Source organism: Papaver somniferum, chromosome 4, assembly GCF_003573695.1.
Source record: "Papaver somniferum cultivar HN1 chromosome 4, ASM357369v1, whole genome shotgun sequence".
In the NCBI taxonomy this organism is placed as follows: Eukaryota; Viridiplantae; Streptophyta; class Magnoliopsida; order Ranunculales; family Papaveraceae; genus Papaver; species Papaver somniferum.
In genome coordinates, this window is record NC_039361.1 from 74817408 (window position 1) to 74837283 (window position 19876).

Genomic DNA, 19876 nt, shown 5'->3' on the forward strand with positions numbered 1-19876 from the left:
CACAAGTGGTGAATAGTAACCTGTAATCATATGATCTTGTAGTATAATTCCTGGCCAGCATGTTGGTCCCTGTTTTTTGGATGTGTATAGTTGAAAAAGATGTCAGATGTAGTTCTAAATCTAAGTTAGTGGCGATGGACTCTTATACCCTGGATATATCTGTTTATATTTTGTTGATCATGTTATGATCCTTCAGTTATGTATGTATAGCGGCTTGTCTCTGCTTCTAAAAATTGATGCTTAGATATTTTATCTACTCCATGTTCTTTGAAGGGAGTTAGCATCTTAGTGTCAGCTAAAGATCACTGGTTTGGGTGACTTGAAATTTAAAAACTAAGAATACACATGCAACAAAAATGTGTATAAAAAATCCACTAAAGTTTAAAAACAATATAGAATACATAGGTACTAAAAATATACAACAGAACCTAGTTAGTAATTCTGTGAATCATTCCCGAATAGTAAATCATATTTTCATCATGCATATCCTATAATCTCTTTTTCTTTTCAACATGCTTAGTTCGTCTCTATCTCTATCATGAGAAAGATCATCTCAGGATCATATAATCTTTTTTTGCTGATTTGTATCCTTCTTTTGCTGTCTGAGTTTCCTCTACCTCTTCCTAGTATCTCAGTCTTAATTAACCTAGGACGTGCGGCAGAATGATATGTTTTGCATGCAACCTAGTTCTGTCTTGATTTGTCAAAATTAATTGTGACTTTCTATCCCTTCCATGGTGGTATTTTCAAAAAAAAAAAAAAAAACACAAAACACAAAACCAAGCTTATGCGGGTCCCATGACTGCTCTTGAAGTCGGATCCGAGTCGGACTCTCCAGACCCGGTACCAAATACTGATTCCACATCTTTATCTGATAATAATATCTCTATTGCAAGAAGACTATCTTTCTCTTCGCCTTTTTGGGGGGATTCTCTTAAATCCCTAATTTCACCTTCTGTTCTAGTGAGCCCTGAAAGATTCTTATCTAGGAACACCTCTATTTATATATAAAACCAAAATAAAACTGTTTGAAAGCATAGTAGAAAAAATGGAACACAGAGAAACTCTGCTTTTAGAGATAAAATCCCTTCCTCTAGCTCTTGGATGTGAAAATGTATCTACAAAGGAATAATTTTAGTTGAACAAAACAGTATTTAGGAAATGGGTGATGGAATGAAAGTCAATATATGGGAGGATAAATGGATTTCTGTTTGTGTATTTTCAAGAATATAAGAACCCGGGACGATAAGAACTCGTATAATCCATCCTCAGTTCATCCGAGTGAGAGACTGATGCAGAACAAGGATAGTCACACCTGAAAGTTACAACTTTCAGATATATCTAATAGTTATTTTCAGTTTCTAGTTTCAGTTTATTATCTTGTGTGTCTAATGTGTGTGTTAACTTCCTATAACTACCTACTAGTATTTAATCTTAGGATCCTGATTTGTAAAACGTTATTGATGATTGTTATTTTAAAAGGAACTAGTTTTCTATTTGTTTATTTTCAAGTGTTCTATTTGTTGTTCTTGTGGATTCAAAACACAAATCTCTTGAGATTATACCTTGTGTGCAGGATTCAGAACAGTGTTTTGTGGATTCAAGGCTATTTCTTATCGTTACCGCTGCGTCAATTGGATTCAGAGAAAGGTTTGATCCTTGTTTCATGGATTCTAACAATTATGGAGATGGTGGAAACTGCTCGACTGGAGATGTTCGGGAGAGTGTTGCGACGTTAGGGCAGATTGCTAACACTCAAGCATAAATGATAAGGTCCGTAAATACGTACAATCCATCTTCAGTTCATCCGAGTGAGAGACTCGGGTCTAACTCATGTAATATACGAAACCGGGATGATAAGAACTCATATAATCCATCCTCAGTTCATCCGAACGAGAACCTCGTGTCTAACTCTAGTAATCTTTGAACTCGAGATGTCGAAATCCGATAGATTTCATATTCAGTTCATTGAAATGAGAACCTCTGTTTTAACTCTAGTAAACTTTGAACCCGAGATGTTGAAATATGATATATTTCATCTATATTAATTCGAAATCTGACGATATGAAATATGATCCATATCTAGACATGGACTAAAATATACACGACATTTATTAATATACTTGGTCATAATGAAGGTTGTTAATACCCCGAAAACACGAATTGAGTTTAGCAAAGAAACACAATTTAGCAAAGAAACACAAACTTCATGATCTGTATGAACAAAATAGGTTTATGTGAACCATTGGATTCTTAATCCGTATGAGACACAATAGATGGTTATTGGCCATCGATTTAGGGAGAAACCCTAAATGTCGCGAATTTTCCCTAAAGATTCACAGTAATTACAACCGTTGCCACCAATATAAGCAAACCATGACCCTAATTATCACTTTTACCTGATGTATCCCCTCTCTCTTCATCAGTTCATTTGCAAACGAGAACCAGACCAGCCAAAATATCTCCTCCTCTCTTTGAACTCCACCATTACCAACCATTTAAGCCCTATATGACAAAACCTCATTAAAATTCATTATGATTATTAACCTTCAACATCTCTCAATTGTGCAGCAGTTATGTTTGATTTTACAAAATCAGCAGGTACAGTTAGGGTTTTTATCAATTTTTTTTCTCTTCTTGATTTCTTACTGGTCGATTTTCTTAATGGGGGTTTAACAATTATTTTCTGGTTGGTTTCCGGTAGATCGAACAGCTTAAGTTGCAGTTCAGATCTTCTACAGGTAGATCTCAACATCTTTAGTCGCAGTTCATATTGGGTATACTTGATTTTATTCGATTTAGGTGATTTTTACCTTTTGTATAATACTGATGTTAGGTTTGGCTTGTTGATTTTAACCAATTTTTTTTGTTTTTGGTATTTTTATGCAGATGCATGGAGTTAGGTTTTAATATGGGATTTATCGGTTTGTTTTTAGGTTAGTTACTTAAATTGAATGACTTGAACTTTAATTTGATATGAAAGTTATGTATTGGTGTGATTTTTATTTTTTTTGTTGATTTTGCAGTTTGAGAACCTAAAGAAAGAAAATGAAAAATAAAATGAATGTGAAGATGAATAGAGAACTAAGTTAGGAACATGGAAACACGCCCAACTGAAGCTGAGAAGAAATTGAAGGACTCCAATTTGAAGCTAGTGAATGTAAGGACTTCAACTGAAGCTGAGAAATTGATATGGAAGTTGTGGATTGGTGTTGATGATATATATTTTTTGTTTGTTTGTTGTTTTTGCAGGTTGAGAATGTAAGGAAAGAAGTCGAAATCCTGAAGAGTTCTTTATGTGACTCTTTATAATAACGATTTAATGCCTGGTGATCCTGAACTCCACTTAAGGGTTAAATGACCCCATCAGTGTCTCAACCCGCTGAGTATGTAGATGCTTACGTAGCAAAAAGTGGCAGTTGCTAGGACTGTGTAATCCTCTTGTTACCTTATTGGAAGGAACTTTGTAACTACTAACTAGTGGCCAGTTTCCTGTTAGACCTGCATATGTATATACTTCCTTATTGGAAGTATATATACCTTATTGCTATATATACTTATTGTGTGATGATTGTTGAGTGCCCAGCATATAGTTGCGCGTTGACCAATATATGAATTATAGAAAAGATACTATGGTTTTTCTGCTAACAAAGGGATATCTAAATATAATTTTGATGGGTGTTTGACCCCCTTTGAGATGGTAACATTTTGAACATTATGTATGCATTAGTTTTCTTAGAAAACTATGTTGAAGAAGTTGAATTATGGTAGATAAATAACTTTCTATATTTTATGAAAATGTATGTTCGTCTGATTCGGGATGTATTTTGATAGTTTTGTTCTGGATCAAACCTAAGCTGATGGTTTTTTTTGTCGTCAGTTGTGCAGTATGAAGATCGCTGAATACAAAGGGAGAGCAACAAAGTAGCAATGGATATTAAAGGTTGTTAATGGTGTTAGATATTAAACTGATAACTATCGTCGTAATCTAATGGGTTGTTTGGAGAACTGCGATATTGTTCGTAAATTTATACTCTGAAGCACTATCATGCTGCATTGCACTTGCACAACAACTTCAGTTAATACCAAGTAAACTGAACAGAAGATAAAAGGTATATAAATTACCACTCATACACATTGCTCTAAATAAACTTTTTTTTTTACCATAATACTGCAAGAGAAAATGATTGATTTTACTACCACCCCAGTTACATATTAGTCCCCTGTAGAGCAGAATACTTTTTCCGATTAATCAATCTCCTATTAAGTGCGTTATTCTCAGCTCTTATAGAATTAACACATTTGACCAGATCATTGTATGTATGGTGTAATAGATCTCCAAGAGGTGGCAACGGCGTAACTGGAAGACCCAACTCAGCTGTTTTCTTTCTTAATCTACGACCTTCTTCAATTGCGTCATACCATTCCTCACAGGACATAACTCCATTGGCAGAAGTATCCAGATTTGTTAAAGACATACTTGAAGAACCCTCATCTGCTGGTTTTGGTAGGTTGTTGGTTTGTTGGTTGCTTTGACGTCTTCTTTTTGAAGGAATTTTAGAAAAACATTTTTCCAAACATGATTTGCTCTCTGATCTTGAACCCATGTGATCGAAGTGGGTAGTTTAAATTTTAAGGAATCACTCCTAAGGGTTAGATGTCATATATATATATATATATGTATGTATAGAATTGTAGACTGAGAAAGCATCTTCCTACCTCACTCATATCTAAGTTGTTTGATTTTCCTTTTGTTTATAATTTTTTTTTCTTTGTTATGTTAAATGACTCACCCATTTTCTTTGAAATTTGAATAAGCATTTACTTCCCAACTCCCACACCCCCACCTGTTTTGACTTAAAATAAACTACAGGCCGCCACAATAATTTGTCCCTTATTGGACCATTTTTATGCACAATTTTTAATAGTGATAGAGGTAACGGTTTGTTCCCTTATGGCATGGAGGTGTTGTGGCTAATGTGATGAAAATAAATTGGTTTTCACTTTTCAGGTACAGATGAGAGGATTTGAAGGGAATGTTGTCAATGTGTGTAAACATTACCCAAGAATGGGACAAGCTTTAAATTTGCTTTTTTTTTTCTTCCTTATCTCTTTTGTTTTTGAAAGGTAACACAACCCGTAAGCTGCCAGCAGAAGACTAATTGGGAAACGTGAAAAAAAAAGAACTTTTTGACTAATTGTAATTAGTCAAAAACATCTTGCTTTTTTCTTTTCAGTTACACATGAGAGGTGAACATGAGAGGCGCCAGCTATATTTAGTTGGCATTAAATTCTACATGTTTGCCAACATAAGTATAAATGGACATCATTCAGATTTGTTTGTGCTTAATAATCTCTAGGGTAAAGAAAATCACTGTTATTAGGTACATTTGTTTACAAGTTTTTATCTCAAATCATCTGAAAACAATGGCAGGATCCTCTCAACAGTCTGACGTAACCTCACTTAATTCAACTGCCCGAACAAGAAATCAATATACTACCATATATGGGAGGAATGGTGTTGCGTCGGATGGTGATGAGTTTGTTGACTCTAAAAAACCTATTGCTAAGCGTGTAGTAACTAATTTCTACACAACAAAAAACGATAGCCAATTCTGTAAGGAGTGGTTTGAGTTAGTAAAGGAGGATCTCCAGTTACGTGAAGAATGCAACAGGTTAAGGATCTCAGTCCCGGAGTCATGAATCATTCCTTATCATGGCAACGGCGTATGGATCAAGGAAGAGAACTTTGGACAGAGTTTGTTTCAAGATCTTGCCCTTGTTGAGCTGATGAATGGTGCAATGAAGAGCGATATCCGAAGGCACAAGAACGCAGAACTTGAAAACAAAAGTGATGAAGAATGGTTTAAGATAATGTCTGATTAGTTTATTTTATATTTGAAGTCCGTTTTATTAGGTACGATGGAACTGTTTTTACTTCTAGGTTGTCCTAGTTATGGCTATATAATTTTCGTTGTTTCAATAAGAAAAGTAAATGAACATTAACACGTTTAAAAGAGTGCATCACCTAGCTACCAATCACTAAAACAACATGGTAGTAAATGATTTTTGATTCTTGTAATCAGTTCACATGAAACATGCCAGTAGAACTTACAATTAATAAACATAAGATAACTAAGGAATTCCTTTTCAAAGGGTAATTCCCAAATTCAATTACAAAAGACCTACTTTCCGAAATTTAAGGTTTAATATCAAGTCTGAGAAAAACTAATTTACCCTGAGGATGAAAATATGACTAAATCCACTCTACTAATGATGCCGCCTAAACTATTTCAAACAAACATAACAAGGTAAACAATGTCAGCAACCAAAATCACTCCAGTTCTAAGCCTTGGGACAACGTTTGCTGTTAGCATAATGCCCTGTCTGGTGACACCTTGAACAAGCTCTTTTCTTTCTAGGTTTTTCAATGGCAGACCTTTTCCTCTTCATGCTCCGACGACCAACTTCCGGTGTAGTTTTTGGAGGAAGCACCACCCGTTCTGCCACCTCCGCTGGGACATCCCAAGTTTCTTGGATCAGCACACCATAGATTTTATGTTCATACATAGATCTCCAAACCGATGTTTTATAATATTCCCCACAAAGGCCTTCTTCTTTTATCTTATGTGTCTCACACACTGCAAGTACGTGGGGACACGGAAGATGCTGATAGTCAAACACTTTGCACGTGCAAGACCTTCGGTCAAGATAGACGGCGTGCTGCTCTTCATAGTCACCCTCGTCCAATTCATATTCGTCCCCATCGACATGGCAAGCCACAAACCTTTTTGCCACAGCCCACCGTTCTTTGATTATATCCCGTGCATGTTGACTCAAAGGATCTTGTCGATCACGAGCTAGTTGTCTACGTTCGCAGAACCATTCCATAAGGAACCTGCGAATGTAATCGACTAAATGACAGATTGGAAGACCTTTAACATCAGCTATTCTTGAATTGAAAGTTTCACAGGCGTTTGTAGTCATGAGAGTAAAACGACCTGTTCTAGCCTTCACCCTGGCCCACATTTCCGGTCCAAGATCCACTACAGATTTTAAAGCAGCGGGGCTCACTAAACCTAGGTCTCTCATAGAAAGTTCATACTCATCATTTCTAAACGCTTTTGCAGCTCTTGTAAATGCCACCGAAGCCGTGGCGTTGTGGTAGGTCGGTTTGATATTTTCTGCAAGGTCAAACATTACAGGATTGACCTATAAGTACAACATGAAGCATGCATATATATATATGTCTGAAATGTATCATACAACAGGGTGGACAACAAAACTTGTTTGGACTGTACATATATGCAATATGATGCTATTGATGCTACAAAACTTGTTCTGCCACCTCCGCTGGGACATTATATGCAATATGATGCTATTGTCATTGACTTCATAACTCTATCTAGATACGCACACATAAAGACCTACAGTCTGATAAGTTATACTAAACACAAATCAAGGTTAACGTTGTATCCATTCAGATAACTAACATCAAATCTATTTAAACACAAAACTCGTGTGTTTATAGTATATAAAGTCTTGTTAAATACCTGAAAGATGGTGGATGCAGTATACTTGATTAACACAAGGAAATGCCAACCTTATGGCTCTACCGATCGATGGGTGCCTGTCTGTTGCCACAACAACATCTTCATTCATAGCATACTTATCGCCAAGTACTCCGACTAACTTTCTCATAAACCATTCCCAAGATTCATTATTCTCTGAATCAACAACAACAAAATCAATAGGATATATCGACTCGTCGGGATCCATTCCAACGGCTGACAGTAGAACTCCTTGGCGTGGCCCTGTAAGATGTGTACCATCAACCGCAAATGCGGGTCTGAAACAGTTTTTGAATCCTTCAATACATACTCCAAAAGCAAAGAAATAATATAGAAAAGAATCATCTGAATCAGTTACAATCTCGGTAACAGTACCCTTGTTACGAGCACCAAGCATGTGACTATAACCAACGAGGTGTTGGTACGATTCATCAGGGCTACCTTTGATCAGCTCAATACCACGCTTGCAAGCGCTGTATCCCTGCCGGTAATTGATAACCATTCCATAATCCCTTTTTATGTCCTTAACCAGTTGTTTGGGCGTAAATGCCGCATCTAGTTCTTTGAATTTGTGCTTGAAAAGCTCTGCAATTCCAGTAGCGTCCGCTTTGGTTCTTAATTCAGGGTCAGTCCTTTTGTTGCTTTCACAAGTATGCACATCGTTTGCAACTGTGAGTTTCCACCACCCACAAGAATCTAAGGGAACTGCTCGCAGACGCCACTCGCATGTCTTGTCTTTGCATTTGGCAATAAACCTCTGGATGTCGGATTTAAAAGCTTTGTACTCAAAATTTCTTTCTACTTTGGCTATTGCAAGTATAAGTTTCAGCTCCCCCTTGATTTTGAAAGTGTTATCCACACATAGATCATTGTACTTCATATCCTTAGGGGGTTTAGGAATATCCAGAATCGGCGCTGGAGTTGTTGTCGCATCATGAAGACATCGGAGTTTCTTGGCTGATGGAGTCATTACTGCTTCAAGACATCTCCTAGCCTTTGGACCACTAGTACTCGCTGAAAAAATAAAACATTCAACATTAGTGTGACTATTTGGTCAGGAAAAACATAATACAAAAGTACAATAACAAGAGGGACAAATAAACGTACCTTTAACACCACCATCTCCCTTGATGGTTTCATTCTTGGACTGATAATCCTCACTGGAACACGACGTGAGATTGTTAAGAGGGGTCAAGGGAGTGTGGGGAAGCATCTTGGATCCGCTGTAATCTCCAGTAGTTGTTTTGGGAGTCACGGGAGGAATATCTACTTTTAGTTCTTCTCCATATTTGATTGTGTAAAAGCTTGGGACTCCACATGTCTGGCCAACATAAAAAATCAACATTTCTTCACTAACAATCTTAATCCTTTGCTTAAATGAGGTTCCCGGGACATCTATGAGGCCATACACATCAAAACAAGGTTTGTGCACGAAACCTAAAACATCCATTGCTCTCTTCTTCACATCCTCAAAAGTGTACTTATCAGGTACCCCCGCAAGATGTGTCATACCTTTGTAGTCATCATTACCTTTTTTGTGCACCCATTCACCATTGCAGTGGATGAGAACAGCTTTGCTTATCATTATGACGACGACAATTTAGGGTTCTAAAAGCAACTGCATTTCACAAAACATACTATCAGTTATATACAATATAAGCTTCTTAAGCAAAAAGTGAATTACCAATCAATTCCTAACAATCTTAATCCTTTGCTTAAATGCGGTTTCCGGGACATCTATGAGGCCATACACATCAAAACAAGGTTGGTGCAAGAAACCTAGAACATCCATTGCTGCCTTCTTCACACCCTCAAAAGTGTACTTATCAGGTACCCCTGCAAGATGTGGCATACCTTTGTAGTTATCATTACCTTCTTTGTGCACCTATTCTCCATCGTAGTGGATGAGAACAGCTTTGCTTATCATTATGGAGACGACAAATTAGCAACTGCATTTCACAAAACATAACATACTATCAGTTATAAGATCATCCTGTATCATGAACCCTACATAAATTAAGTAACCAAACCACAAAATTAAAGATAACCCATACCTCATTTCACTGTAAACTATATAAATAAACATGGATTCGAATCCCCAATACATATTTAAGAACCCTAACTTTGAGTTTGAAATTGAAATTAACCCAAATTTAATATCGAATTTGAAAGAGCTAAAAGTTAAGCTCACCTATAGATCATTCCTTCTCTATCTCAGTTGGATGATTTGCTTTCATCGTGTAGCAGCTGCCATGAAAAAGAAAAAAAAAGATGAAAGAAGGAAGAAGAAGAAGATGAACCGCTAAAAAAAAAAGAACGAACTTTGGTGGGTTATGTAAGGAAAATAGGGGTGTAACGGGGGTGTAAGTAAGGTGAAGCGTTAGGGTCCCGTCAAACGGTAGGGTCCCGGCTTAGATGGTCTTGACCCTAGTAAAAATGTTATCACTTCGTTCATCCCCGTTGTCACCTACATGGCACCTACGTGGTCGAGTTGAGAAAGGTCTTTAGCATAGGGTCCCGACTTATAATTATAAGGTCCTAACCCTGGTAGAAAAGATCCTCACCTCGTTCGTTCTACTTGTCATCTACATGGCGCCTACATGGCGCCTAGGTGGTCAAGTTAAAAGGTCCTTAAACTAAGGTCCTGACCTACTTCCAAGGGTCCAGAACTTTCAAATCTTATTTAATTCCATTAACAAGATTATTTTATTAATAATCCAAGAATCCAGTATAGGGTCCAGTTAAAGGGTCCTGGAACTTGACAACAATATATTAACAAAAATTATCTTATTTTAATATTTTTTTCTATTAGAAAACTAGAGTGGGTCCAAAAAGGTCTTGTCCGGAGTCCAGACCCTGTCTAGGGACCCTAAACACTTAAATACCATTAAAAAAATGTGATTTCCAAATTTTCATTTCAAAAAATAAGATTTTTTAAAAATATGTTAGGGTCCAGTAGAGTGTCCTGACCTTTTCATCAGAACCTTTGCACTGAAAACCAAACGGAAAAAAACTTACTTTAAGTTTTGAAAGTTGGAAATAATATTAAACAATTAAGGGTCCTCTAATATCAGGGGCAGAAATGTCATATAGTGACACTTTTGGTAGATTTGGGTTTAGGGTGGCAGTTTTGGAAACACATTTCCAAGAGTGGCATTTTTAAGAATTGAAGTCCTTTTTTAGTAGTAGGAATTACCTATAGGTACTATTATAATGGTAATAGTTAGTGGCTGGTCCACCCACTAAAGCCCAGTAACCAGAGGTCCATAATTAAAAGAAAGGAGAAAAATGGACCCAATTTTTTAAGCCCAGGTCCTGTACACGTGCGGAACCTATTAAGTATATATTCAGATTTCCCGAAATAGCCATCTACTATAACACAAATATAATCTAGCTATCTTCATTTTTCCTTTCATGCGTTTCTCATATCCGTTTTTCTCTCTTCCTCTCATCTTTTCTGCTACTGCGGCTTACAAAATCTTCTCTCCAATTCATTTTTGTTACGAATATTTCTTACGAAGATCTTTCGCAGTTTCCAGGTAATCTTCTCTCCTATTATACGTACATAATCTTTTCTCCAACTTCTTTTTGTTTCTCAACTGAATCATGAAGATCTGATCGATTTTGTGATGTTTTCATCTTCGTATTATGGACGCTTGATTGTTCTTTTAGGGTTTTTAATATCTAATCGTTTTATGGATGCTTGATTGTTTATTTTATTTTTATGGAAATAGTTCAGATCGATATGAATAATCACGTTTTTTGTTCATTTCTTCAGTAGATTTGATTATATCAGTTTCATCTTGCTGGTTTTAGATTTGTTTCAGTTTGTTTTTGTGTATGAACCGACAGTACGTATCTGCAGTACTGACAAAAACCTAGCTTTAAATTTTTTTATTTGATTCAAAATTACATATACGAAATATATAAATAAAAGTGTTTTGATTATGTTTTTGCATAGATTCGTTAGTTGTTTTTGACACGCAACTGATTTGTAGATTACGAATCAGCAGTACATATATGGCATACTGAAAAATACTGCTTTGATTTTGTTAGTTTTTTATAGTATTATCACTTTTTTTTGTTTGATCCAGAAGTATATATATGAAATACTGAAATAAAGGTGTTCAAATTCTGATTTTTCATATATACATTCATTACTTATAAAAATAGCACAATCAAAGAAGTAATTTTCAGTATACCATATATGTACTGCTGATTCATAACTTAAAAATCAATTTCCTGTCAAAAATAAGTAATGAATCTGTGAAAAAACATAATTGCACAATCTGAAATAAAAGTGTGCAATTATGTTTTTTCACAGATTCATTACTTATTTTTGACAGGAAATTGATTTTTAAGTTATGAATCAGCAGTACATATATGGTATACTGAAAATTACTTCTTTGATTGTGCTATTTTTATAGTTTTATCTTCTTCTTCTTTCTTTTTTTTAATCCAGAAGTACATATATGGAATACTGAAACAAAAGTGTTTCAATTCTTCCTTTTCATAGATTCATGACTTTTTTTTTGACATGCAATTGATTTTTAGATTATGAATGCAGTAGTACATATATGACATACTCAAAAAATACTGCTTTGATTTGGTTTTGGATTCTCTGAAATCGATTTTTGAATGTTATAGCCTAATAAATATTGAACCTTTTTTTGCAGGTGGTGTTTGTATAGGAAATTAAAGGAGAAATAAGAGTGTGGGATACAAGTCTATCGCTAGTTTGTTTGTTTTTTAATTATTTTAAACAGCTTTATCATTTTTTTGTATAATCCAAAAGTACATATATGGAATATTGAAATAAAACTGTTTCAGTACTGTATCTTTAAAGATTCATTACTTGTTTTTGACATGCAGTTGATTTTTAGATTATGAATCAGCAGTACATATACGGAATACTGAAACATACTGCTTTGGTTTTGTTATTGTTTATAGTTTTATAATCTTTTTGTTTGATCCAAAAGTATATATATATGGAATACTGAAATAATAACTATCTTATCACTTCCAACGACCGCGGACGTTGACTAGAGTCAAGGAAACTAAAAATACTTCATATCAACACTATCTTAGTTTTGGGTATAGAATCATCAATCCATATTCGAGTACCAACACAAGTTCATTTCTTCGAAACAATTTGAGAAGCTCGAGAAGAGATATTCTAACCAACCTTGTTAGTGGCTGAATTTCTGGGTTTTTTATCCCTCTCTGCACCTCCGAATTAGCCAATGGAAAAGAAGGCACCTCCCTTCACCACCAGGGCATGCAGGGACAACACTACACCACAACTGCGTCAACCATTCCTTCACTCAGTGAAATATGAAAAGCAACATCGAAATTTTTTAGCAAACAACAAGCGTGTCTCAACCAGAAGATGCGTTTTTGTTTAAAGAAAACCAACAGAAGAAGAATAGAAACTTTTTTGAGGATTCTCAACAGACCTTCTTCTCCTTTTCATCAACATCAGTTTCGAGCAACCCAGAAGTGCTTTCTAAAAAAGTTGAAGAAACAAACCAAAACTTTCCATCAAAACAATCAAACACACATCATCTCAGGAAAGATTGCAAAACCTCGAATCTTCGGAAACACCAGAAAGATACAGAAACAAAACCAACCTTTACCAAGAAGCAAAAAGATCAACGTGTCCCTATTTTTCAGCTTACTGAAAGCATGCATAACCTAATGCAAACCCACAACGAACACAGTTTAGCAGTCAAAGTGGTGGGAGGATATGAAGATTTTTTCACAGCTTAAGAGAGCACTGAGCAACAGAATATTCCCAATCCTGATACATCACATAGAAACAAATGCTACCTTTCAGGTAATTCAGATGTCACTCAAACATAAATCTGATAAGGAGTTCATCCTAGCAAATCAACCATGGATTGCAGGACCTCATGTTATCCTTTGTGAAGACTGGATTTTTTTTGTGCAACACCCACTAAACTGCTTTAAGGTTTCACCTTTTTGGCTTCAAGTGCTTAACCTGCCCAGACTTTTCAATGACGAATAAGCAATCAAGGATATCATTGAGAGGTCAGGAACTGGGACGGTGTTACAGCTAAATCTAGAGAGCTCACCACCAAGAGCATTAGTCATGATGGATCTAAACAAACCCTTCATGCCGGGGGTCATGCTTAGTATGGGTAAAGGAGTTTGGATATAATTTGCTTATGACAATATTCCTGTCCTGTGTTTCTTTTGTGGCTTCCCTGGTCATACCTTCAAGGAGTGCAAAAACAGCTCTGTAGTAAGATTATTCCCAGATTTTCCTTTTGCAAAACTCAATGCACGGATGAAGGCTACAACATCCAGAGGAAATCGAACAAACTGTATGCTTGAATACCGAGCTACAAACATAACACTGGGGGAATCATCAAGCATAAGAGAAGAACGAAGAGGAGATAACCAACAGGCGGTTGAACAATCGTAAAAGAACAACCCAACACCGATTCAAGAAGTACAAAAGGGGATGACTCAGGAGGCTAGGGTTGTGGAATCGGCTAACCCACCACTGTTCCCAGAGAGATTATCCGAAGAGATGACTCGGCACGGTCTTGCATGAAGCCGGGCAAAACCGCAACAGAAATCTGACAAATTCACTGCTACAAGCCAGACAACGCAACCTCCACAAGAAAGCAATAAAGACAGTTCCCATGCACAAAAACCTGGAAAAGCACCTGCAGCGGAAAAGAATGTCGGAGAAATATCTAAGGATAAGGCCCCACCACACAACACGTCAGATCTACCAACTCAGACACCTAGTGGACCACCTTCTCACATGAACAACAAAAGCAATCAAGTGGAGAGCCCAGCTCAGCCAAATCCCAGCAACAACGAAAAATAAAAGGCCCACCCAGAAGAATCTACTGCAACAGAAACTGGACCCATGGAGCAGCACCCACGAACAAACCCGGAAGTGTCACCACAACCGAAAACCAAACCCGGTATCAACAGAATGTTAACTTTTTTTACTCCTTAGTATACTAAAGTACTGTTGAATGAATTGGAAAACAGGGATATGCAAGTGAATATACTGGTTCATCTAGTCAAGGGCAAGCCAGAGGTGACGGTGTCTACTTCACCTGCAACAACATTAAAAACTTACAAAAGGAGGACTGCGCCAACACCTTCAAGGATGCCAGCACACTTGATCATTCCAAACACACCTGATTTTGGAGCTCAACCACCTCCAGCAAAAGCATGTAAATATGCATCAATAGCTCAGTTGGAATTGCAACAAACAACTAAACCAAGACAACCAACATTTGAAATACCAACCTTGAGGCATAGGAAGTCGCGGACTGCTAGGAACATTTTTCAACAAACACGGAATATCCATGTTGCAGAAAACTCAACCAACTCCGGAAACAGCCCAACTGTGGGGCGGAACAATGAAGAATAAAAGAACATTACTACAACCTCAGTCAGACCAGCTTGGAGATTCTCCTTGGATGCAGGGACTATCAGGGAAGCTGAAGAAATATTGCGCGTGATGTTGGCTTGAACCAACACACGCTTAGGAAATGAGTTACTTGGCGTGGAACTGTCGAGGCATTCATAATGCCTTGACAGTCTCTAAATTACGTGAATACACACGTAAATTTAGACCCTCTTTGCTTTTTTTGTCTGAAACTTTAACGACTGTGTCACATATGTCTTTTTTAGGAACTTCCTTAGTTTTTTTTGGTTCTTTTACTGTACCTTGTGAGGGACATAAGGATGTCCTCTGCTTAATGTGGACATCCCACCTTAATATCTCTATTTTATCTGCAAATCAAAATGTAATTCATGCCTATATCACAACAACTCAACCTCAGCTTACTCCACCATGGATGTTTACTGGCGTCTATGGACCTCCCCAACCAACACCAAGAGCAGAAATTTGGCAATACTTTGACAACATTATGACTCTACCAACTGTTCCCTGGATTCTAATGGGTGATTTCAATGAAATTGTGGAACAAACTGAAAAGAAAGGAGGAAGGACGGTAACCAACAATCAGGTTAGAATCTTCAACAATTTTATAAATACTCATGGCCTTATTGATTTAGGCTACAAGGGAGATACGTTTACATGGACCAACAATCAGATAGATGGCAGTTTCATTATGGAGAGACTCGACAGATGACTCGCAAACCAACAATGGTTGGATAACCACCCACAAGCTTTACTCAGACATTTACCGAGAATTGGGTCAGACCATGCACCACTCCTTCCGCACGAAAGAGAAATAACTAGAAGATACACAAAAAACTTCCGAGTTAAACACTTGTGGTTCCTACATCCACAAATGAAAGACATTTTTATTGCAGCCTGGAAACAAAATTACACCCATGAGGAGGCTGAGACGGTAGGACAAAACCTATTAACAAGAATGAGAGAAACAACTGTGACACTACAACAATGGCACAAACAACGTTTGGTCACCTACCTGAACTCCTCAAGGAAGCTGAGTTTCAAATACAGTTGGCACAATCAAAATGTGCAACCACAACAGGAAATGAACTGATCTTTTGGCTGAAGCATGAAAGAGATACTAGGAATTCACACCTGATGCTCCTTCATTGTCATGATGAGTATTGGAAACAAAGATCGCGAGTTTATTGGTTAAAATATGGATACCTCAACACCAAATTCTTTCAAACTAAAGCAACCATCAACAACAGAATCAACCACATTCACTTACTAGATGCAAATCAAAGATAGGTGTAAAATAAAAGACAAATTAGTGCAATGCTGATCCAACATTATGAACAACAATATATAGCACAACCTACAATGATGGACATGCAACTATTTTCCAACATAACACCTCGGATATCACAGTTTCACTGCACCCAATTGATGAAAGCACCAACCATTGAGGAAATCCACAAAGCTATTCAAAGTATTGGATCAGAGAAGGCACCAGGGCCGGATGGATATACAAGTAAGTTTTTCAAAACCTTTTGGGACATTATTAAACCGCAAATCATAGACTTGGTGACAATTTTTTTTGAAAACGTGGAGCTGGCAAACCCCATCAACCACACAAACATTACTCTCATCCCAAAATCAGATAACCCAACCTCAGCAAATGAATTTCGACCCATTGGTCTTTGCAATGTGGTACACAAAATTATTTCCAAGCTTCTTGTGGACAGACTGAGACCCATACTTCAGCTTATGATCAGTCCATACCAAAGTGCTTTTGTTCCAAACAGAGCTATTCATGATAACATATCCATTGCCACTGAAATTTTCCATCACATCCGTTCTACATCGCCAACCAAAAACCCAAAAATTTCAATGAAACTAGACATAAAGAAGGCATATGACAGTCTAGATAAGGGTTTGTGAAACAAACCTTGATATCTTTAGGTTTTCCATCCAAGTTTGTAGAATATATATGGTATGCATAACTACAGTGACATATTCTATCAACATCAATGGATCACCTCGGGGCCACATCAAGCCAACAAGGGAACTCAGGAAAGGAGACCCCTTGTCCCCCTACATTTTCATAATGTGCACAGAAATCCTATCCACCAATCTAGCAATCCTGGAAAATGAAGGCAAGCTGAAAGGATTGAGCATTTCGACAAAAAATCCTCCGATACTCCACCTGATGTATGCAGATGACTTACTCATTACCTGCACATCAGATCAGAAAACTTGTGATAACCTCAACAAGGTACTACACAGCTATTCAAGCTCGGCAGGCCAAGAAATCAGCTTGCAAAAATCAGTCATCATACACCATCCAAACACGAATCCAGGTGTAACAGAGTGGCTGTCAACAATGTTCAACATCCCTACAACTTCGAATCCACCTAAATATTTGGATGTGGAATTCAAGCAAGGAATAAATTCATCACCAATATTTGCCCAGCTACTGCAAAGACTGCAGAGAAAAGCCAAAGGGTGGATGGCAAAGTGTCTCAACCAAGCTGGTAGATGGATGCTCATAAACTCAAGTCTACTTCCCATAACTAATCACATTATGCAAACTCAATTGCTGCCAACACATGTCCATCACAAAATTGACAAAATCACAAGGAATTTTTTTTGGGGACATGATAAAACAACAAGGAAATTGCATATGATTGGTAAAGAGAAACTCAATCTACCAAGGAAACAAGGAGGGCTGGGCATCAGGAATACCAGGATGCATAATTTGGCTCTACTGGGAAAGAGGATTTGGCAAATGCATGCTAGGACAAACACAATCTTCAACACTATGTACAGAGCCAAATACATGGCGGATGAATCGATCCTGCGAAGAATTACAACACCACCGGCCGCAGCCATCCCGGCGTGGAAGAACCTAACAAAAACGGCTCTTTTTGCACAGGAAAACTATGCAATGCGGATAGGAGATGGAAAAACGACAACAATAAAAGACAACTGGATACCCATGCTGCACGTCTTCCATCTCTGGGAAATTTTGGTAACAATTTGGTAAGTACATTAATGATACCACATTCATTTAATTGGAACACCAAATTGTTAGAGCAGATATTCCAGCCACACATAAGTAGTGTGCAATCAGAGTAATCCATATTCCAAACCCAGCTTCACCCGACAAACCAATTTGGCTTCATGCCAACTCGGGACAGTACACAGTCAAGAGTGGATATGAGATTATTCTACAACAACAGATCTCTTCAACAAACCAACCTACACAGACCGAGGCATTTAACATAGAAAAAAGGTACAACACCTTATGAAAAATGAACTGTCCCCAAAAAATCAGACTTTTCCTTTGGAAAGTCAGCCACGATGGAATACCAACTTTTGAAGGACTGCACTATAGGCACATTGTAAGTACCAATATGTGCCCTATTTGTAACTTACAACGGGAAACAGTCCAACTTTGTCTTTTTGAATGCCCCATGGCCAAGGAGACATGGGAAATTTTGTGCAGACATGCCAACAGAAGTGCAGCCATGTATAACGCATACAACGACATCGTCCTACCACCATATACATTAGCCGCTACCATCTGCCAACAGATACAGCAAGGCAACACAACAGTACAACAACACCAACTGCGAGACAACCACCGTCTAACTTTGAGGAATTTCTAAAAATGCAGGACTCCAAGGAAGATTTCACATTGTGTTGTTACACAATATGGAATATTTGGCTAGCGAAAAATGCAAGGGTATACCAAAACAGTGTGCAAACACCGCAACAAACATTCCATATATCCTTACTGTTGAGCCAAGAATACAACTGGGCAACACGACATAGCATATTCACACACCCAGAAGTAGGGAAACAGCAGGGAAGAACAACAATAACTAGATGGATAAAATGGGATGCACCACAAAATCAATGGCTGAAAATCAATACTGATGGAGCAAGCAAAATGGACAGGTACGGTACACCAGAGGCAGCTGGAGCAGGATGGATATGCAGAAATGAACAGGGCTCGATCCTCATGGCAATGGATGCACTTATTGGCAAAACAACGACGATAGTAGTGGAGACTTGGGCTTTGCTGCTAGCGGCAAGGATGGCAACAACAAAAGAATGGCACAATGTACACTTCGAAACAGACTCGACAACCTTGTTGACTCTAATCAAGAAGGAACATTCTGAGGCCCCTTGGATCATTCAAAACATGCTACGAGAAATACGACAAAATCTGCAACAACTAAGAAGGTATGTGATAATACACATATACAGGGAAGCTAACCAGGCGGCAGATGGACACAATGGGAATGACAACATCAACAGTACTTCGACAAATGTATGGGATCACACTAATCCTGAATTCCTAAATGTAATTCTAATGAATGACTCAATGGGGACTCGTTACCCAAGAGAAGTTCTGGTTTAATAAATAAAGGAATCTTCTTTTCAAAAAAAAAAAAGAATACTGAAATAAAAGTATTCTTTTTTAGATTATAAATCAGCAGTACACATATGGAATACTGAGAAATCTGTTGTTTCACACGTATTTAGTAGTAGGGTATAATAGTCATTTTCTTGATTAAAAAAACTTTGGACCTTAAGATAAGGATAAAATCCGATTGGACCCTACTATAAATAACTATATGAGCCTAGGACCAAACAACAAAGTTTTCTTTTTATTAGTCCACCGGCTATGATTTCCACCTTATCAAAATGTTTCCATACTATCGATCTTACCTTCTTTTTTTTTTCTTTTTTTTCTTTTTTTTTTCTTTTCCATTCTTTGTGTTCCGATAGGTGATTCTTGATATTTTTTTTGGTTATCTAAGTCGAAATCATCTTCACTAAAATCGAAGTTTTTAGAGTTTAAATTTCCAAGTTCTTG

General features: G+C 37.3%; 1 protein-coding gene across 1 annotated transcript; it reads right to left on the reverse strand.

Annotated features, from left to right (window-relative positions):
- Positions 1–6345: 6345 nt before the first annotated feature.
- LOC113272702 lies at positions 6346–9156 on the reverse strand. Its single transcript, XM_026522503.1, has 3 exons — positions 8679–9156; positions 7554–8585; positions 6346–7184 (listed from the first exon to the last, which is right to left on the reverse strand). The coding sequence occupies exons 1-3, from the start codon at positions 9154–9156 to the stop codon at positions 6346–6348; spliced, it is 2349 nt and encodes a 782-aa protein (XP_026378288.1).
- Between the last annotated feature and the right edge of the window lie 10720 nt (positions 9157–19876).